Source organism: Diceros bicornis, chromosome 25 (assembly GCF_020826845.1).
Source record: "Diceros bicornis minor isolate mBicDic1 chromosome 25, mDicBic1.mat.cur, whole genome shotgun sequence".
Classification (NCBI taxonomy): Eukaryota; Metazoa; Chordata; class Mammalia; order Perissodactyla; family Rhinocerotidae; genus Diceros; species Diceros bicornis.
Window position 1 is genome coordinate 1,018,026 of NC_080764.1, and position 21,432 is coordinate 1,039,457.

The window sequence follows — 21,432 nt, forward strand, 5'->3', positions numbered from 1 at the left end:
CTCTGTCCCCCAGTTCAGTCACACTCTCAGGTCCCCTGAGCCCCTTACTCCAGTCGCCCTCTCAGGTCCCCCTCAGCGCCACAGTCCGGTCACCCCTCAGGTCCCTCTCAGCCCCCTAGTCTGGTCGCCCCTCAGGTCCCCTGAGCCCCTTAGCTCGGTCGCCCCTCAGGTCCCGCTCATCCCCCTAGTCCAGTCGCCCCTCAGGTCCCCTGAGTCCCCCAAGTGCGGTCGCCCCTCGGGTCCCCCTGAGCCCCCCAGAGCGGTCGCCCCTCGGGTCGCCCCTGAGCCCCCCAGTGCGGTCGCCCCTCGGGTCGCCCCTGAGCCCCCCAGTGCGGTCGCCCCTCGGGTCGCCCGAGCCCCCCAGTGCGGTCGCCCCTCGGGTCGCCCCTGAGCCCCCCAGTGCGGTCGCCCCTCGGGTCGCCCCTGAGCCCCCCAGTCCGGTCGCCCCCTCAGGCCTCGCCCTCCCCCCGGCCGGCGGCGGCCCGCGCGTCATGGCGGCGGCGGGCGGGGCGCGTCTCGCACGCAGCGCGCCGGGCGGAGCGCTCGCCGCATTGTTTGCTTCGCTGGGGAGCGAGCGAGCGAGCGAGCCGGCCCGGGCGTCCGCGCCAGCCCCGCGCCCCGTGCCCCGCGCCCGCTCCGCCGCCCGCCGGCCGGGCTTCGCGCCGGGCCTCCCCGCCCGGCCCCGCGCCCGCCCGCCGCCTGCCCGCCCGCCCGCCGCGCGAGTCGCCGCCCGAGAGCCCGCGGCCGCCGAGCCGGGCCGGGCCGCCGCCGACAGGAGCCCGCGCCCACAGCGGCGGGCCGGGCCTGCGCGGCCGTTGGCGGAGGAGCCTGGGCGCCATTAGCGCCGCCTCGGCCGCGCCGGCCCCCGCGCCCGCCCGCCGGGCTCCCGCGGCCGCGGCCCCGAAGGTGAGTGGGCGGGGGCCGGGCCGGGGTCGCCGTCGCCGCCGCCTCCCGGGGCCCCCGCCGCCGCCCGCCGGCCTCTCGGGTGGTGGTGCCGACGCCATGTTTGGCGGCCGCGGCGGCGGGCGCATTGTCCGCGGGCGGGCGGGCGACGGAGGGAGGCCGGGTGTCGGCGGCGGGCGGGCGGCGGGCGGCGGGCGGGCGGGGGAGTCTGGGCAGGCCGGGCGGGCCGCGGGGGTGTGGGGCCGCGAGGGCGGCCGGGCTGTCGGGGAGGCGGGACGGGGAAGCCGGGGCGGCCGGGGCTCGGGGCGGCCGGGCGGGGCGGCCGGGCGGCGGGACCGGGAAGCCGAGGAGGCCGGGCTGTCGGGCCGCCTGGCGTCGGGCCGTCCGGGCTGGTCCCCGGCGCTGGTCCCCGCCCGGGCGCCGGCGGCTGATGGCCGGCCTGGCCGCCGTGGGGGCTCGGCGGAGGCCCGGGACGGCGCGGTCATTGTGCCGGCGCGGCGGCATTATGTAACAGAGGCGCTCGGGTGGCGTGGCCACGACAGGAAACTCCCTGTTAACAGGGCCGCACTCGGAAGGGGTCCTGACGAGAGCCGGGCAGCCCCCGCGGCGTCGGCAGTTGGGTGGACAGAGGACCCCAGGGGCGGGCGCATAGCGCCGGCATCGTCCCGCCCGCTTCCGGGCGTGTTTGCAGCGAAACACCCTGAAGTGGACTTGCCCTTCGGCTTTCCTGGGCTCTTTTTAAAGAAGTAACTTTATCGAGGTGTAGTTTACAGAAAATCCAACTACTGTTAGTGCACAGTTGAGTGTTGGCAAATGTATATACGCCCAGGAAACCACCACCCCCGTCGGAAGCCTCCCATCACCCTACAAAGGTCACCCCTGCCCGGGTCCTCAGGTAAAATACGGTCTGCAGGAGGTGGGTGGGGTTGGCCCAGCACCTGCTCTGCCGGGCGCCGCTCTGAGCGCGGTCGTTACCTCCCTCCTCTTCACCCGCTGGTGAGGTGTGCACGGTACCATAGCAGAGGCTCCGAGGGTTTAAGTGTCTTGTCCACAGCCGGCCAGGAAGTGAACTGATTTGAGAACGTGAGCTGATCATCAGTGTGCAGTCTTCTCCTCTGGTGGCCCTCATGGCTTTTCAGGATGTATTTTAACAGGATTATTTTAACAGGATGTATATTTAACAGAATTATTTCTGGAGAGGCTTGCTGACTGTCCTTTCTGATCCCCTCCCTGTGGAAATGCTTGTCCCTGTTCTTCGGAAGTGCCAAGTGTGGATGGAGCCAGAGGGCCAAATACAGAACCTGCGGGTGTAGGGAAATGCTGAGGCAGATGAGGTGGTCGGTCACTCTGTGCTGGGCAGTCCTGCTAAAGACCTTCTTTCCCATCACAGCTACATTTTCAAATTACAGAGCTGACGTGACCAGCAAGTGTTAGGTGAAGTTCTTCTCCTGGAAAGTGGTCAGAAAGAGCTTCAGTGCCCACTGGGAGAGTGTGGGTTTTGAAGGGCTGGTTGTAGTTAGAGCTACTTGGCACTTTGCTGGAGAGGAGAAAATTACATGTTTGGTTTTAATCTGGTGAGGAACCAGCTGTTGCTTCTGCTCCACCTCAGTAATGACACGTGAAGCTGTCCTTGGGTGCATTAGGGTCCCCTCCCTGCAGGCGGTGGTGCTGACACCCTGGGGGCTGTACCCAGCTCCCTTCAGAAGGGATTGCAGGTCCAGGGCCGGCTGGGTGGTGGCTTTCTGACTGCTGGCTCAGGAATCCAGGGCTGAGCGGGCACCTGAAAGCCCCTGAGATGCAGGTGAGTTGGGGTTTCGCTAACCATGGTGTTTTCCGTACTCCTCTTTATAGGGAATTCCTGTCAAGTTTCAACATAAAAAGTAGATTTTCTATTTGACAAAAAAAAAAAAAAAAAAGAAAACCACAATCTGAAGGGCCTGTCTTAAAAAGTACTTTTAGGGTCTGCTGGGATTTCTTTTAGGGATTTCCTTTACAAAGCAAAGCCTGCTATCTGAGGGCTTTTCCTGAAGACTAGCTAGGTCTCTGTGAGGCTGTGATTCAGGCTCCCATGGACGCCCTGTTGCCAGGCTTCTCCACCTGGCGGGCCACATGCAGCAGTGAGCCTTGGGCTCCAACTCGGACATTTGTTTGTAAGCCAGTCTCTTAAAAATGACTTTGCTTCCTGTCAGTAAAATGTGGTCATTTGGAGGGAGGTATGTGAGAGGTCTCCGTCGTCATTTCCTAAGGTGACACCTGCTTGGCAGGTGGTGGTCCAGAGTCAGGAGTCTTCAAAAGAGGGCAGCTGTGGAAGTAGACTCGGTCAGTGCCATTCAGACAGTGGAGGTCAGAAAAGAGCAAATTCTCATAAATCTCTGTGGCCAAGATTTCAGGCACCTGAGCTAGTGCTGGCAACCCCATAGTGGGAGGCTCTGCAGGCAGTGTGGGGTTCTTGAGGGTGGCCCTCGCTATGGAGCGAGAGCAGAGATGCTGTCTGTGGCCTGTTGCATGTTTCTGGGTGTACTTGAGAAGGAGGAGGGCATGGCCTGGCGTTGTGGTCACCCAAGAGCTGAGAAGTGCCCCTGAGGGGAAGGGGCAGGCTGCCTGGCCCATGGAGGGTTTCTGTGGTGGTCACTGCTGAGGCCCTGCAGAAGCTGAGTTAGGCACTCCCCTCTTAGGTCCTGATGTGGCTAGTGGCCTTGTGCCTTAACATGGGCGTGGAAGATGTGTTCATGGAGAGGACACATAGGCCATGATTAGATTGCTGAGGCTTCTGGTCCCTAGTAGGGGTGCTGCCAGGACCAATGCACTGGGGCTCCAGGGGCATGCTCCAGGGGCAGTCTCCTGGGCAGCAGCAGGGGAGGGGAATAGCGGGTTAGGGGCAGCATTGGTCAGGAGCAGGGAGCTGCTGAGCACGCTTGCCTTGCGGTCACAACCTCTGTGCCTGCTGGAGTCCAGCCCTGTGTGTGGGCTTCCGTGTGCTCAGGGCTAGGACCCTTCTTGTGAGGGATGGTGCAGTCATCTTGATGACCTGTTGGCTTGGTCTAAGAAGGTGACTGGTGAGCAGTGGTAATCACAGAGCATCCTAGAGGGACTTGTTCACTGCACGTGCCTCTTGAGGGCCACTCCTCACTGCCTGCCGTCTTTGGTCCCAGGAGTCCCTGGGGAGGGGTGGCCTGGTGGGGATGGGCTGTTGAAGGTTGTTGAAATATGATCGTGAGTCCTGGGATGAGTGATTTTGGAAACCTCAGAAACGTTAGCCTGGAGTTTCGTTTTGATTTAGTGTGAGTTGGTTAGTTAGCTCTACCCAAGCATACTTGATGGTTTTCTCATCTTGTGTCTTCTGTGTGGAGTTAATTTTATCTCTGCCTCTGTTTTAGGGAGTCAGTACCAAATGAGGAGGAAAGGACGATGTCATCGAGGCGCTGCAGCGAGGCACCCTTCCTCCCCGTGCAGTACTAAACACTCCCCAACGCGGGAGACCCTGACCTACGCACAAGCCCAGAGGATGGTTGAGATAGAGATTGAGGGGCGCTTGCATAGGATCAGTATTTTTGATCCCCTGGAGATCATATTAGAAGATGACCTCACTGCTCAAGAAATGAGTGAATGCAACAGCAATAAAGAAAATAGTGAGAGGCCCCCTGTGTGCTTAAGAACTAAGCGTCACAAAAACAACAGAGTGAAAAAGAAAAATGAAGCCCTCCCCAGCGCCCATGGCATGCCAGCCTCAGCCAGTGCGCTTCCTGAGCCCAAGGTGCGGATTGTGGAGTACAGCCCTCCCTCCGCCCCCAGGAGGCCCCCTGTGTACTACAAGTTCATTGAGAAGTCAGCTGAGGAGTTGGACAACGAGGTGGAGTATGACATGGATGAGGAGGACTACGCCTGGCTGGAGATTGTCAACGAGAAGCGGAAGGGTGATTGTGTCTCAGCCGTGTCGCAGAGCGTGTTTGAGTTCCTGATGGACCGCTTCGAGAAGGAGTCGTACTGTGAGAACCAGAAGCAGGGGGAGCAGCAGTCCTTAATCGACGAGGATGCTGTGTGCTGCATCTGCATGGATGGTGAGTGCCAGAACAGCAACGTGATTCTCTTCTGCGACATGTGCAACCTGGCTGTGCACCAGGAGTGCTATGGGGTACCCTACATCCCTGAGGGCCAGTGGCTCTGCCGACACTGCCTGCAGTCTCGGGCCCGGCCTGCTGACTGCGTGCTGTGCCCAAACAAGGGAGGTGCCTTTAAAAAGACAGACGATGACCGCTGGGGCCACGTGGTATGTGCCCTGTGGATCCCAGAGGTTGGCTTTGCCAACACGGTGTTCATCGAGCCCATCGATGGCGTGAGGAACATCCCTCCAGCCCGGTGGAAACTGACATGCTACCTCTGTAAGCAGAAGGGTGTGGGCGCCTGCATCCAGTGCCACAAGGCAAACTGCTACACAGCATTCCACGTGACATGTGCCCAGAAGGCCGGCCTCTACATGAAAATGGAGCCTGTGAAAGAACTCACTGGTGGTGCCACGACCTTCTCTGTCAGAAAGACCGCTTACTGTGACGTCCACACGCCCCCGGGCTGCACCCGGAGACCTCTGAACATTTACGGGGATGTCGAAATGAAAAATGGTGTCTGTCGAAAAGAGAGCTCAGTCAAAACAGTCAGGTCCACTTCCAAGGTCAGGAAGAAAGCAAAAAAGGCTAAGAAGACACTGAGTGAGCCCTGTGCGGTGCTGCCACCTGTGTGTGCTCCGTATATTCCCCCTCAGAGGTAAGTGCATGCAAGCATGGGGTCGAGGGTGAGCTTAGAATGAAGGACACCAGGGAAGGGCACAGCAGGGCTGTGTTAGAGGATCATCGTGCTGTTTACGTAGCTCCCTAACGGTCCTCTAAAACTCGGCTGCGTTCATTCACTATGTTGTGGGAGCACGCATGTTGCAAAAGACTTGAGTCTGAGACCTGGAAGGATGTATGGTTTCCTTAATGCAAACAGGCCTACGGGGTAAGCCAGACACCCTCAGGGTGATTGCGGCTATGCTGACTGCAGTAACCAGAGTCGGGGGCCCCATAGCACTCCAGGTGTTGTCACTGTCTTTGACACAATAAAATGCTATTCCGCGCCCTGCTCCCCCACCAAAATTTGGGAACCTGGTAGGACTTTTGAGAGAATTTGTTGGAAAGTGAAGCAGCATGGCTGAGTAAGACAGACACTGGAGTGGAGATCAGAGTGGGGCCTACGAGAGCTGCACGGAGGGAGCCGCTGACCTCCTTCCTGTCGTGTGACAGCCTCTCTGGTTTTCCTGACCGTTTCCTTCGTGGTGCGAGCATTGCCTGGTCATTACAAGGCTCTTTGACCTAGGGCGGTCCACACTGGTGGGGCGTGGGGCTCTGCTGGCGCCTGCTGCGGGCAAGCCGTCTTGCTCTTGCCTGTGTCCTGGGGCTGGTCCCCATCCAGCTGTGTCTGCTCCTGTTCCTGAGCTTGCTTCCTCCTCTGCCTGCTCCTCTTGTTACTGACTTGGTCCCTTTGTTCTGTTATCTTTAAAAACGCTCTTGTTCAGAATATGAGGTAAGTGACTTGATGAGTTTCACACCAGAGCCTGTGAGTGCCATGTGAGTACCGGAAAGCAGACACCCCACTTGAACACTTCCTTGAGCTTTGAGGAAGTAACACGCTTTATAATAGGGCATGGGGCTTTAAAACAGTTTGTTTAAGGAAGTAAAGCACCGAGATGATGAAGTAAAGATGCAAATGAACGTCTACTCCTGAGAGCAGTTTATGTGATGTGTGTTGTTACCTGGACTATTTTTTTATTTGGAAGTGAGTCACATATAAATAAAATTGTATTTTTCCTGAAATTGAGTGGATGACAAACTTTTAGAATATATGTATTATTAAAGAGTAAAAGTTATCTTCAACATATTGAATATTAGCTTTTTGTATTGTTTTTCTATATGTCTCTGATATAAAATAATTCATGCCTACCAACACGTTGTAATTAAATGATATAGTTTGGTTTTCATGTGTCACGAATTTCGTGAAGCTCACTAGTTAGGTTGTAAGACGTAGTGGGATCTGCCACTTAGAGTACTGGTTTTATCCCGAGGGGAGCAAGCACTTACTTTGTGTTAAGAATTAGAAGTATAGCTTTTTTCCCGAAATGAAATCTTTTTTCTTTTTACAGAGAAGTACATACTTATTACAGAATCAGTGAATAAGTGCTCATAATCTCTCTCATCCAGAGAAAACCGCTATCAAAACCAAGGTGTCTTCGAAATCAGTCAACCTGCCTTTTAAAAGACACTTTGACTTGGGCCGGCCCGGTGGTGTAGTGGTTAAGTTCGAGCATTCTGCTTTGGCAGCCCGGGGTTTGCTGGTTCAGATCCTGGGCGCGGACCCACTCACTGCTTATCAAGTCTTGCTGAGGCGGAGTCCCACATAGAAGAGCTACAACTCGACAACTGTGACATACAACTACCTACTGGGGCTTTGCAGAGAAAAAAGATTAAAAAAAAAAAAAAAGAAAGATTGGCAACAGGTGTTAGTGCAGGGCCACTCTTCTTCTTCAAAAAAAAGTTTCACTTGGATTTCTTCCAGTAAGTCAAAAAACGTAGGATTTGTATCAAGAGCCCTAAAATTTTCAGCTTTACTGAAAATGAAGTAAATGAAACAAAAAAAATGATCTAACAAATTGAAAAACCAGACGTGTAAAGTGCTGTCTTCTGTGTGTCCGGCACCATATGATTACCTGCTCCAGGTGAGGGGTGCTGAACATGGGGGCTGTCCTGTGGGGCTGCAGGGTCCTTTGTAGGAGAAAACGTTTGTGGTTTGAAAATTCAGGCACTTGAGGGTCTAAGATGGCCAGTTCTGATTGAGAAGAAAATGCATGCTTTGGACCTAAATATTTCAAAGTGGGTGATGTAGCTAAACCATGTGCTAAAGGTATAGTCTGGCCCATGTTTGTTTTTTTTCTCTAGTTTAGGAATAAACTGTTATTTCAGTTTAGAGTAGAGTTAAAAGCACTTATCTGGATAAGTATTCGAGGCTTCAGGCCTTGCTGTCTAGGTTGCTCGGAGTCTCTGAGAGACCCTGGTGTTTTGTGCCACCTTACCACCCGAGGACGATCTCCCAGCTGCCCTTGGCCTGTCAGTAACCTGGCACTGGACCACCCCATGGGTTGTCAGGGCAGGTGCTGGGGGTGGTGGACGGCCCAGGCTTCCCAGCCACTGCTCTTATCTTGAAGCTGTGGCCTGAGGTGCGGTGGGTCTGGCTGCCACATTCTTAGGACCATGGCGTTAACCTTTGGTGTGTGCAGGAGGTCCCACTAGAGTGTAGATTGGGGTAAAGCCGGGCATGCCTTGTGCATGGGGAAGCTGGGCACTCTCCATGGCCTTTGGTACAGGACCTGTCTAGAGCTTCTGCTACAACAGTGTTCTAATGCAAGCTTGGGAGCAGGCCTGTGGTGCTGGAAGAGGGATGTGGGATCCATCCATGTAGTCACTTTGGAGATAAGAAGAGGATCTCTCTTACTCCCTGCAGAGAGAAGGGTCCGGCTGTGAGAAGCCTGGAAGCGGGGGGTGGGCACGGACTCCTTTGTAATTTGAGTGGTTTAAAAATTAAGTTTTCGGGGCTGGCCTGGTCGCGTAGCAGTTAAGGGCATGTGCTCTGCTTTGGCAGCCCGGGGTTCGCAGGTTCAGATCCTAGGCATAGACTGACACACCGCTTGTCAAGCCATGCTGTGGCGGCATCCCATATAAAGTAGAGGAAGATGGGCATGGATGTTAGCCCAGGGCCAATCTTTCTCAGTAAAAAAGAGGAGGTTTGGTGTCCGAAGTTAGCTCAGGGCTGATCTTCCTCACAAAAAAAGTAAAAAAAAATTCTTTAGTAAAAAAGATAACTGAGACCAACTAACTCTTAAGTTGCAGTCTGTTCTAAATGAGAGGCGGAGGATATGTTTAGTTTTCTAAATATTTAACGTTTTTAAGCCACAAAGATTGCTCTTTACTTCTCTAAGAAATAGACTCAGCAGTAAAGATGGGGGTATTCTGAGGCTTTGCCTACCCGTTGAAGGATTCTGAGTCAGTGGAGTCAGGCTGGGGGCTCTAGGGCTGACCGGCCTCCCTGGCACAGTGGTGGAATGCTGTGCTCTGTCCTGGGTGAGGTGGATCGAGGCTGGCGGGGTTGTTGCAGGCTTCTTGGTCCTTCTGCCTGTGAGGGTCCCAGCCTTCAGTGTGGCCTGCATCTGCAGAGGTTCTTCAAGTGACTTTTGAGGAGTTGTCCCGATGTCTTGGGGTTGTGCTGATTTGTGTCCATGTCTTCCTTACCTACTTTCATTCTTCCTTACCTCACCTACTTTCATTCTTCCTTACCTCACCTACTTTCATTAAAATAAAAATGGTTTTCTAACCGAGAAACAACATATTCAAGACGGAGAAAGATACAAAAAGTCAGGTCTAAAGAAGAGAGAAAACTCCTTTTTCTCCCCATTTTTACCTTCCCTTCTGAGAAAAACCATTTTAGCAGGTGCTGTTACAGCTCTTTTTCTGTTCTGAGTGGTGTCTTTTTTTTTTATATTTATTTAATTTATTTATTTTTATTTTTTTGTAAGGAAGATCAGCCCTGAGCTAACATCCATGCTAATCCTCCTCTTTTTGCTGAGGAAGACCAGCCCTGAGCTAACATCTATTGCCAATCCTCCTCCTTTTTGTTTTTCCCCCCAAAGCCCCAGTAGATAGTTGTATGTTATAGTTGCACATCCTTCTAGTTGCTGTATGTGGGATGCGGCCTCAGCAGCGGTGTGTCAGTGCGCGCCCGGGATCCGAACCCGGGCCGCCAGTAGCAGAGCGCGCACACTTAACTGCTAAGCCACGGGGCCAGCCCTGAGTGGTGTCTTTTCCTCGCATAGTCACTCTTCTAATTGGATCCTTCTCTGGTTTCTCATCCGTCTCATGTTGCTTCACGGGAGAGGGAAGGGGTCAGTTGAGCTGGGGACGAGCTGGAGCTTCCTGGTTCCCTTGGAGTAATTAACTAAGTTCCCCCAGAACCCCAGATGTAGTGACTCTCCTCTCTTTGGCTGCAGTTCGGGTGTTGCTCTTCATCTGTAGAGGAGAGTGACCTCTAATGAACCGAGAAGCAGGTGTGCGGCATTGGTATGGACCCCAGCCTGATCCTTTCAGCCACTCATACCATTTACGTGTATGTTATTCAGTGCAGATGCCTACGAAATAAGTTGCTACTTGAGTTAATGACGAGGATGAGGGTCGGGTCCACAGCTCTCTTTCCTCAAGGGTGCTGCTGCTGGGTGCTCTCTCGCTGTCCCGATGCCAGATGAGGACAGAAATGGGAGGGTGAGTGCTTAGTAGCCATTGGACAGAGGAATTTTATGCTTATTGCATGTAACAGTAAAAAGTTAGGACTTGAATTTTGTATGTCTTTTTTTTTCATGTTTCTGGCAGTTAATTTTATTATATTTTATCAGAGTTCCAATGTGCCGTGGATTGGGGAAATGAGAGAAGTGGTGGCTCCGCCCTTCAGGTGGAAGCCCTGCTCTGGCCCCCACAGCAGCCAGCGTGGGCCCATGTGTTTGCTCCTGAGGACCCGCTACTGGAGGCAGGTCACGGGAGCCTGTGCTAGCCAAAGGTGACAGCTCTCCCCAGGGTCCTCAGTGGAAGGGCCTGTGTAGTGTCTAAAGCAGCAGCTACTCTGGAAAGAAGCAGTAAAAATCAAGCTGAAAAGTAAAAACTGCAGATTGTGAAATGCGTGTTTTGTGGAGAACACGGCTGGCGTTTACCTTCCTGCCAGATCTCTCTTTCTGGTCACTTAGGAGTGTGCCATGACTGAGTCATCTCTACAGCCCTTGCTGTCTGAGGGGAGAATCTGTTGTGGTAGTGTATTTCCCTGGAGCTATTTTAAATATTCTAATTCTCACCCTACTAGGACTTCATTGCTTTCCTTGTTTTTTTTTTTTTTTTTTTTAAAGATTTTATTTATTTATTTATTTTTCCCCCAAAGCCCCAGTAGATAGTTGTATGTCATAGCTGCACATCCTTCTAGTTGCTGTATGTGGGACGCGGCCTCAGCATGGCCGGAAAAGCGGTGCGTCGGTGCGCGCCCGGGATCCGAACCCTGGCCGCCAGCAGCGGAGTGTGCGCACTTAACCGCTAAGCCACCGGGCCGGCCCTTTCCTTGGTTTTTAATTCAGTTGAGGGGTGGCTGGGTGTCTCATTGTGCGAGTCCTTCTGGGTCCAGGCTGCTGGCTTCTCCCTCTGTCTCCAGGATCCCCAGCCTGCAAGAGTGTTCCTCCAGTGAGGCGGGATATGGTACATCTGGTGAGCAGATTTGTTTTGATGAAAGAGCTGAAGTGAGTAAAAATAGTGCTGGGAAAAAAATCTGCGTGCTTAAAGCATGTGTGTCTCACCACTGTGTTAGGATGCTCTTCTGATACATTAGACTTTTTTGGGAGGTGCCTGTATTTATTGAACTAAAATTAGTGTTTCTGAGTGCAATGCTGTGGGCCACACTCCATGGTCACTCAAGCATTTAGACACCTTGGCCCATGCCCTGCTTGGCCCTAGCCACCGTTGGTCCCCCTTCTGGGATCTCTGCTTGGTGGCCTCCTTTGCCGGAACTGCCCTAGCGTCGCCCACACTCAGCCCATCTGCTGTGCTCACCGCTCCAGCATCCACACCGTGCCACTGGGCCTGGGTCTCTTCCCCAAGCATCCGAGGCACGCAGAGCAGGCTCTAAGTCCATGGGAAGAACCCGTCAGAGTAGTAGAATTTTGCCGTTTCTGTTCACGTTCACTGTATTTGCTTTGGCAGAGATAGGGTTGAAAATGTGACATTTTCTTTAATACTGGCAGTGGATAATTGCCACAGACAACCTCACCACCACTCCTGCCTCGGTGTTACTTGGGCTGACACGTGGGAAGTGTCATTTTTGACATACACTTTGAGTCAGTACCCTTAGTCAACAGTGGGATAGACGGACGAATAGTGTTTCGAATGCTAGTGGAGGTTTCCTCCTTAGGCACACACCGAGACTGGTATCGGGTCCAGGGTAGTATCTTTATTTCAATTTTTTATTTGGAAAATACTCCAAGTTTACAAAATGTTGCAAGAATAAGGAGAACAGGGAGTACCCAAATCCTCTTTACCCAGAATCACCTCTTGCTAATGTTTGATCCCATGTGCCCTACACATGGAGCAGGTACACGTGTCCCTGCGCCCCTTTGAGGGTGATCCATGCGCCCCTGCGCTGCGGTGCTATCTCCTAAGACCAGGGCTGGCCTCTGGGCAGGCACTGTGTGGGCTTCTGTGCCGTCCGACTGCAGGGAAGCAGGAAGTGTCGAGCTGCCCCTGTAGCCTTTTCCACCTCCAGTCAGGACCAGTCCTGGTCAGGCTCCTTTGTTCCGGACGTTTCCAAAGCTTCTCAGGGTCTTCTGAGATGTACCATTTTTGAAGAAGACAGCCCTTCCCCCTTTAGTAGAGCGTTCTGGGTTTGTCTGGTATCCTCACGGCTAATGGAGGTGTTCCCAGGTACTGTGTAGGCAGTCTGTGTCCCCAACCTCGAGGCATCGATGTCTCCTTGCTCATTGGTGACCAAGGTGTCACTGGTGTCTCCGTGGGACAATTTCTGCTTTTGTCTCTTCTGGCGTCCAGTCCGCCGTCTACGAGATGCTTGAAGGCTGCATCGCCCCTCTGCTCCTCTTCACAGTCGGCCCAGATGTCTTGCCCGGTGGTCGTTTTCCCCGTGAGGGCTGGAAACGAGTGTCTGCCTCAGTCGTCCCTGCGGTTTTCCATCAGTGGGCTCCTTCCCTTCTCACGTCATTGTGGTGCTGGTTTTCAGAGAGCTTCCCCCCTGCAGGACCTGGCACTAATGTGGACTCATGGGTGTGGCTGGCAAGGTCAGGGCAGCTCGCAGGAGGCAAGTATCTGGTGGGATTGCTAATAAAATTGGGCTCTGGCCGGCTGGCTGTCGTTGTCGACCTGACCTCAGGAATCTTGGCTCCTGGTTAGTTAGCCCAGGGGTGACCTCTGTTGCAGGCCACCTTGCTGTGACCATGGGTGATGGCAAGGCCTGGCCGAGATGTGTGGACATGTGCACCCCAGCAATCTCCGGGTGCTGTGACTGTCATCCGTGCATCTGGAGCACTGAGGAGGATGTGGATGGTCCTGACTCTCGTCAAGCGAGGTAGGGGGTTCTCCCGGGAGCCAATGTGTGCAGAACCACTTCCCTCCTGAGGCAAATTCTGGGCTTTTCAGATCCAGAGGGTCAGATTTTACCTCTCTCTGACCTCTGAGTTGTTGTAAAAGTGAGTCATGCCCATTATAGAGATGCAGAAAATTCAGAAAGTTAGAAAGGGAGAGCAGAGCCAATCTCCAGAGATGACTTCTGGGAACATTGCAAGAGCCTTCTTCCAGTGTCTATGCACATGTGCAGGCAGAAATAATTTTTTAATGGCATTTTTTCCTATTTTTTATGATTTTTATAAAGTTTAAAAACAGTAAACTAGAGACTAATGTACTCATTTATCAAATGTAGCAATTTTTTTAGAGAAACAATATTAAATGAACACTCTAAGTCCCTTTGGGACCCCTCCAGTCCCATTAGCTTACCCCTCCTCACAGCAAACACTCATTGTGAATTGTTGGTGGGTTCCTTTAATCCGTATTTGTCTGGCTTTTCTACACTTATACGCACGAGGTCTGTCATAGGTTTACACCTTGACCTTGAACACAGTGTTGTCATACAGTACACGTCATTTGGCATCGCAGTGGGTCTGGTTCATTCTAACTCAAGTTCGTTAGTCTCCAGTGCCCACTCCCTGCTGGTGGGCGGGTGGTGTCACTGGCATTCATGCTGCTAGTGCCAGAGTTTTCCCGCTTCAGAGTGGGGTGTTTCTGGGTCTTGGCATGTTGCCCATGACCTGATCTGTGTCTCCCTTTTCGCTGGCCTGGGGGGTTTCCATGTCTCCCTGGGGCCGGGTAGGCCTCCGCCTCAAGCGTGTCTGGCAAGTTGGTTAGGTTATACTCTTTGCAAATCTCTTCCCCTTGGCTTATCTTCTCGTGTGTGTGTGTGTGTGTGTGTGGAAGATTAGCCCTGAGCTCACATCCGTTGCCAGTCTTCCTCGTTTTGCTGAGGAAGTTTGGCCCTAGGCTAACATCTGTGCCCATCTTCCTCTACTTTGTATGGGACACTGCCACAGCATGGCTTGACAAGCGGTGCGTCGGTCTGTGCCTGGGATCCGAACTTGCGAACCCTGGGCCGCTGAAGCAGAGCACACGAACTTAACCACTACGCCACCAGGCCAGCCCCTATCTTTTCATTTTTAATGATGTCTTTAAAAAATCTTGTAAAATTTGGAAATCAGTTAAGTGGGGAGAGCCCAAATCAGTTAAGTGGGGAGAGCCCACCTGTCTTGTGCCCCAGCTTCAACAGTTAATGCATTTGCCCAGTCTCCCTCACCTGTTGCTTCCTTTCCATCATTTTGAGGCAGATCCCAGTCATATCATTTCACCTGTAAATGTGGCATTGTCGATAGCATTAGGATTCTTAAAAACATAACCATAATCCTACCGTGTCTTGATGAACTGAAGTTTGTTAATTTCAATGCCTTTTTCCAGTATATCGTGTGCGTTCTGGGTCTGGTCTGAGGACCCCATCCCTTCCCCAGCCTCCTGTGTTTCCTCCAGGAGTCTCTAGTCCTCTTGCAACCTGTTGTCAGGTGCACCAGGAAGGGTCTAATGTATGTCTTCCCCCGCACATGGCGAGTCCTTCCTGGCTGGATATGTTGGCTTCCAGGGCTCATGGCCCTGTGCGTGCACCTCTGGCCACCCTGTCTCAGAACAACGCAGTGGCCTCGCCGAGCCTTGATCTGTGTGGGACTGGCTGCCTTGTTCTTCTGTGCCCTCCCTATACACGGCTCCAGGCCTCATCCTCTCAGCCTTTGGTTAGAGTCCCCTGACATTTGTGTCCCTTCATGAAGCCCGGGCTCCACACCACTGATTTTACTTAAACACGAGAACATGGTCAACTTCGCTGCTCGCTAGGACTTCTTTAATGTCTTCATGAAACTTCATAGTTTTCTTCATAAAAAATTTAGTATTATAGTATTTTTTAAAATTAGCATTTTTTTTGATTGTCTAGATCTAGGTTTTTTTTTAGATTGATGTAACACATTATAGATTCTCTTAGATTACCTTCGTGGACAATATCTATGACAGTTTGGGCTGGCTTTTCCATCCTTCACCTTTTTCTCTCTTTGTCCAGACTTAGCCAGTCCGGGACTGCCAGCCCAAAGTTGATTTGTCAGGCTGAGAGCAGAAATCCTTGTCTCGGTTCTGGCGCTTTACAAGGGATCACCATTTATTTTTTTAATATATTTTTATTATATTTTATGGCTAGTGCTTGTCATATCTTCCTTAAATAATCCTTCATTTCCTTGAGGGCTTTAAGATTTTCTTCTGAAAGCTTTTGAATGGCCCTCCCTGACCCCGTCCCGCCTGCCCTCCTCTGGCTTTAGTGTGATGTGTTTTGCTCAGATACCTTGATTTGTTGGCTGTGTCTTTGCTGCAGTCGGTTGGCCTCCCTGTAGCGTGTCAGCCCCCAGGACAGGTCTTAGCTTTGCTCCCTGAAGTGTCCCAGGGCTTGGAAGTGCTGGGTCACTTGTTGAATCAGTGTGCCTCACATCACTCAGGGATGAGTTTTCTTACGAGGTGAAAGTACGGTTTTATTTTTCAGTGCAGATACCTATTTCTTTTCTCATCACTTACTGAGTCATTTCTCCTTTCCCTAGGGATCCGTCACAGCACTTCCAGCCACTGTCCAGTCTCCCTGGGTGGGTGGGGCTGCTTCCCTGGCCTCTTGCAGCTCTGGGAGGCGTCTCTGTCTCTGCTGGAGCAAGTTCGTCAGACATGTGTGGTTCTTGTTCACCTGTGGTTCTTTCATGTAAGTTTTGGAGTCATCCTGTCACGTTTATTGACAAACCCTCTTGGGAACTTGGAAATTCCATGGAATCTACAGACCAATTTGGAGATAATTTGTATATTTTTATAATATTTTGTCTTCCACTAACGTCATTTATTGTTGAGTGTCTCCACTTATTTAGACCGTCTTTATTGTCCTTCAGTGACGTTTTATACTTTTCTCCCTTGGTAAAGGGTGTGCACATGTGCTCCTTAAACCATTAAGTTTCCTCTCATTCACATTGGTGAGACTGTCCCCTTCAGTTCTCGTGGGAGCAGGGATGGTAGGCATCTTACTCTTGGCCATGATTTCGAGGGGCAGCTCCCTGTGTACTCTGAGATGAGGCTCTCTCAGGTCTCAGGACGAGCCTCTCCCACCCCTGCTTGCAGGACCCTCACTCCTCGGTGCGTGTTGAGTGTTGCGGGTCAAGGTTGACTTGCTGCTTTTCCGCATCTTTTGGGATGGTCACGTTCTGCTCTCTTATCTGGTGATAATGCAAGTTGTTTGTAGAACTTCTAATCCCAAGACCACTCTTGCCTGCCTTCCTGGGACATACCCCCTTGGTCCTTGCCTATAGTGTGCAGTGTCTTTTTATACTTGAGTGGGTTCAGTTTGGGCGTTCTGTTTCAGTTTTGCATGTATGTCCGCAAGTGAGTTTGGCCTCGAACCTCTTTTCCCCACGGCCCTTGCTTTGTACACTTGCCTCGTTGGAGTTGGATGCCTCTCCTCTCTTTCTGGTCAGTGGGTCAAGATTGGGCTGATCTGATCTTCTAATGGTAAACCTCTTCTGGAAAATCATCTTTTTCTTTTCCTTTTCTTTTGGGAGTGGGAGGAACATTTAAAACTACTGTTTCAGTTTCTAAAATAATTATTATATGACTGTATTTAGGTTTTCTTTTTTTCACAAGTCTGTTTTGGTAAGTTACATTTTCCTACAGATTTGTTTTACATCTAGTTTTCATGATACTCATTTTTAGTTGGATTTCTGTTTCATTAGTCCTTATCCAGTCCTAATATTGTTTTTGTCCTCTCTCTTTCTTGATCAGTGGTTGCCAAAGTTTGTTTACAAGTCTTTGCAAAGAACAAAGTTTTGGTTTTTCTGAGACTTTCTCATATGTTCTTGTTTCCTATTTCATTATTTTTTGCTCATTTGTCTTTTTTCCCCAGGTTTATAGAGATATAATTGACAGGTGACATTGTCAGTTTAAGGTGTACAGCGTGATGATTTGATACACTTATGTACTGTGAATGTTTAGCCCGATGAAGTTAGTTAACACAGCCTGCAGCTCACATAGTTGCTGTTGTGGGGAGAACAGTAAAGCTCTCCTCTTATCAGCTTTTGAGTTCCCCATACATACGGTGTTGTTCACCAGTCACCATGCTGTGCCTCAGGTCCCGGCACACGTTCCTCTCTTTGTTGTCTTTACTTTTTTTTCCTAAGTTCTTCAGTCAGACACTTAGCACGTGACGAATCAGCCTTTCTCCTTTTTGAGAGGCATTTTGGATATAACCTATCAAAGTAATTTTGAAAAGCAGTGTAGCGCCTTCCACATTTTTGAGTTGAAATCCAGCATTTTTCACCTCAAGGTCAAATAGTGGAAAGGTATAGTTTCTGGAATACTGAAAGTAAGCACATGTTAAAAGGCTCATCACTCTGAGAGTGAATTTAGTGGGATCTGGGTGGTCTGGCAGTTTGCCCTGGCGTCCTCCACCCAGGGCTGACTGCCATCCAGCTACCGTCCCTGTGTTAATCTGTATGTCACTCTCACTGGACTTGTGGTGTTGGGGTTTCTTCTCAATCAGGTTGTTGTTACAATTGTTGGTACACACTTGAGCAAAACAAATGTACAACTGGAAGGTTCTTAACCATAAGTGTCATGTAATAGGGTGCATCTGTTAATGAGACTGGGCTTTAAAAGGACAAGTGAGTGTTTCCATGGATGGATTTACTGCTGTGATGAGATAGCTTCTCCTTTAGTTCTTGTCCTGGGTTTTGTTATTAGAGACAGGAGTGCTGGAAACCTTGATCACATAGGTAAGTAGATTGTATAAAAGCAGTTTTGTTGAGCAGTGTACTCAATTTTTAAAATTTCCTTCCACGTTATGTGCCAGAATCACAAACTGATGTTTATCAATTGACCTTCAGTTGGGTCCTCCTTCAGTTTCTCCAGAAGCTAAAAGTGGGTAGCCCCTGGCCTGCAGAGCTTAGAATAACCTGCTGCTGAGAGTCGTTCACTGTCACCTAATGGGTCCTCAAAGGCTTTCTCACCAGAACTCACCATGTATCTGGCAGCTCTGCCTGTTTATCTTTCATTTGGAGGCAGCTTGTTGATGAGACGTATTCAGAAAGGCTTGAGAGAAAATAAACTTTTGATTCTTTCAATATACTCTTGCCAAATACTGTATTTTTAAAAAAAAAATTTAAATATAATACAAAATCAGAAAGTTTCATAAGACAAATGCATAGCTTAATGAATTACTGTAGGGTAAACACCCTTGTAACCACCATCTACTTGAGAACACAGGACCTGGCCAGCCCCCTGGCCCCCTCCGTGACCCCTTCCCATCCCCAGGACCACCGCTGCTCTCACCTGTGTGGGACTCACCTCCTCACCCTCTTCCTGGACACCTGGGTTTACTGTGCCTTGAAGGCACTCCTCTTTTTTTTTTTTTTTTTTTTTTTTTGTGAGGAAGATCAGCCCTGAGCTAAGATCTGTTGCCAATCTTCCTCTTTTTCCTGAGGAAGATTGGCCCTGGGCTAACATCTCTGCCCACCTTCCTCTACTTTATATGGGATGCTGCCACAGCGTGGCTTGACAAGCAGTGTGTTTGTCTGTGCCTGGGATTGGAACCTGTGAACCGCAGGCTGCTGAAGCGGAGTGCGCGAACTTAACCACTATGCCACCGGGTCAGCCCCAAGTCTCTCCTCTTTTAAAGGTCCCCCTTGGTCTCTTTCCCTTTGGAGTTTAGTTGTTGAGGGAGCCGGATCCCCGTCCTGTCTTGGGTCCCCCAGGTCCCTGTCCCTCGACTGGGCGTGTGTTGACTGTGTTTCTGTGGTGTGGTTTAGTGTGTTCCTCTGCCTTCTGCTTGCTGTGAATTGGTGGTGGGCTCTGTGGGTGCAGGGTTGACGTGGTGGATGTGTTCACTGTTGGCTCTGCCGCTTCCCGGAGGGTGCTGTGTGTCCTTCCAGGAGGCCCATGGTCGATGCCTGTGACGTTGCAGCCTCGGCGCTTAGCTCCAGCCCTGGTCCTTCTTTGTGACTCTTTGCAGCTTGTGAGGTAGAATCAGTGCTCAGAATGCAGTTTTTCAATAAATACTTTAGGACAGCTTTACATATATTTTCATCAAAGCCTTGTTGCTCACACCTGTGGACTGCTTATGGCTCAGAAATCCTGACTCTGGGGGAGATGGCGACTTGTTTCGTTAGGTTCAGAATCTTTATAACGTGTTGCCAAACGGCATTTCTTTGGACCCTGAAATTGTTAACAGATACTTTTATCTGCATTGCCTTGTTTGACCATTGAAATAACTGTGTGTCTATGTGTTAAAATGTCTGTCTGTATATGTGGAGATCCATGGACCTGTGTGTGTTAGGGTTCATGCACTTTACTGCACTTGAGTTGTGCCTCATCAAAAATGGTAAAAACAAAACCCCACCAAAAACGGCCCCCGTGAGGTGCCCAGAACCGGCACAGTCCTGTCTACAGATGAGCAGCCTTGTGTGTGGGGCTGCGAGCAGTGCCTGCCTTCCTCAGTGTGCCTGCTGCTGGATCCCTTGAGGGACATTGGAGCTGTGCTGGGTGCCGCTGGTGGGCGTTCTGTCCCTGCCTCCTGCTGAGGCCATGTGACTGGATGTCCTTGAGCATGCAGACCTGCGGCCCCACGGTTGTGGTCAGGCTGTGGACACACTTGAGCTTGGGCTCTGTACCTGCCTATGGAAGCTCTGGGCACCTTCCTCTTGGGGCTGGATTCGACAGGGCCACTCTTGCGAAGCCCCCAGCCTGTGTCTGGCGTGGAGCTGCCCCCGAATTCAGTACCTCGGTTGGTCTCTCTGCATGACTAACACTCGAGCTGTGTCCTGCCAGAAGAGGTGGCACTGGGGTGGCTGCGTGGCGTGTGTGTCTTGGTACCCCAGGAGGAGGGCGGCCATGCGTGATGCATATCCTTCAGAACTCAGCATGGAGGCTCACCAGCAACATGATTTGGAGTGGTCTTGGAAATGAGCTGGAGCTGTTGTTTTCTTTGGTGAGGATGATCAGCCCTGAGCTAACCTTCCTCTTTTTTTGCTGAGAAAGATTAGTCCTGAGATAACATGTGTGCCCATCTTTCTTCTGTTTTGTATATGGGACGCCACCACAGCATGGCTCGATGAGCAGTGCGCAGGTCCGCACCCGGGATTCGAACCTGCAAACCCCAGGCTGCCGAAGCGGAGCGTGCGAACTTAACCACTGCACCACCGGGCTGGCCCCTGGAGCCATTGTTTTTAAGAAGACCAATGTGGGTCTGGACATGGCAGAGCTGGGAGTGTTCTGACAGCTTTGTTCATTGATTTTTTTGTAAAACTTCTGATTTGAATTTTTCAGGAAATTTGGTCTTAAAATTCCTTGATTTCTGTCCTGAAATTTTGATGTTTGGTACACAATGAGGAAGGCTTTCCAGTTGCGTTTTGTATTTGTTCTGTTAAGTTTTTAGTTTACGATTGAATTTGTGTCATCTTTCGTGTCCTTGTGAGGCAAATTGACGAATCCGCCTTTGTTTCAGCAGGAGGGAAAACAACAGGGAGATGGACACTTTCTGTCTGGCCTTTTTAAGAGTTTTTAAATGAGCGTCATTTCCCCTCATGCAAGTGTTTTTTACAAACCCCTTGCACTTTATAGTCCCTAAAAGGATAAGTCTCACAAGAGCCTTGAAGATGACCATTGTCATTTTAGTGACTAATAGCTACTTTCTGTCTTCAGCCCTGACCTGTCAGCTGCCTCTGCCTCGAGTTGTCCTACCTCTTCCTCTTTGAGGTGACTGAGTGGGACCAGTGCCCCACATTTGCCCACACCATTTCTGAGAGTGAACAGTTCTCGAGGGATCTATTCACACGTACACTGCTGCTCACGAAGCTTCCGCTAAACGCTGGTTAAGGTCAGCGTGCGTGTGGACAGCATAACACGTAAGGAGTTAGAAACATTCAAAGCTTTGCTCAGCATATTTTCTCTTGAGGTGTTTGGTCTGATAGACACTTGAGTGGATTAGAAGTGGATGAAACTTGCAGATGGTTGGAGAGCGTGGATTTTTTTTTTTCAGCAGAACCAGGACACAGGAGGTAGCAATTATGTGTGCCATGGCTGAGAGAAAAATTAGGTGTGAACACATGGTTTATTAAAAGTCACACTGTCGGGCCGGCCCCGTGGCTTAGTGGTTAAGTGAGCGCGCTCCACTGCTGGCGACCCGGGTTCGGATCCCGGGCTCGCACCGACGCGCTGCTTCTCCGGCCATGCTGAGGCCGCGTCCCACATACAGCAACTAGAAGGATGTGCAGCTATGACACACAACTATCTACTGGGGCTTTGGGGGGAAAAATAAATA

At 51.2% G+C, this 21,432-nt stretch overlaps 1 protein-coding gene across 11 annotated transcripts in view; it reads left to right on the forward strand.

Moving 5' to 3' along the window:
- Positions 1 to 637: 637 nt before the first annotated feature.
- The window catches only part of BRD1 (bromodomain containing 1), a 52,092-nt gene continuing 31,297 nt past the window's right edge, over positions 638 to 21,432 (forward strand). For 4 of the 11 annotated variants that reach the window (XM_058568118.1, XM_058568117.1, XM_058568120.1 and 1 more), the window contains exon 1: positions 3,795 to 5,661. In XM_058568118.1, the coding sequence (XP_058424101.1) occupies positions 4,295 to 5,661 (1,367 nt within the window). In that variant the 5' untranslated portion in view covers positions 3,795 to 4,294. Of the gene's footprint in view, positions 907 to 2,083; positions 2,705 to 3,793; positions 5,662 to 21,432 lie in introns of those variants that run through there. The other 7 variants (XM_058568122.1, XM_058568124.1, XM_058568119.1 and 4 more) reach the window with 5 other exon arrangements.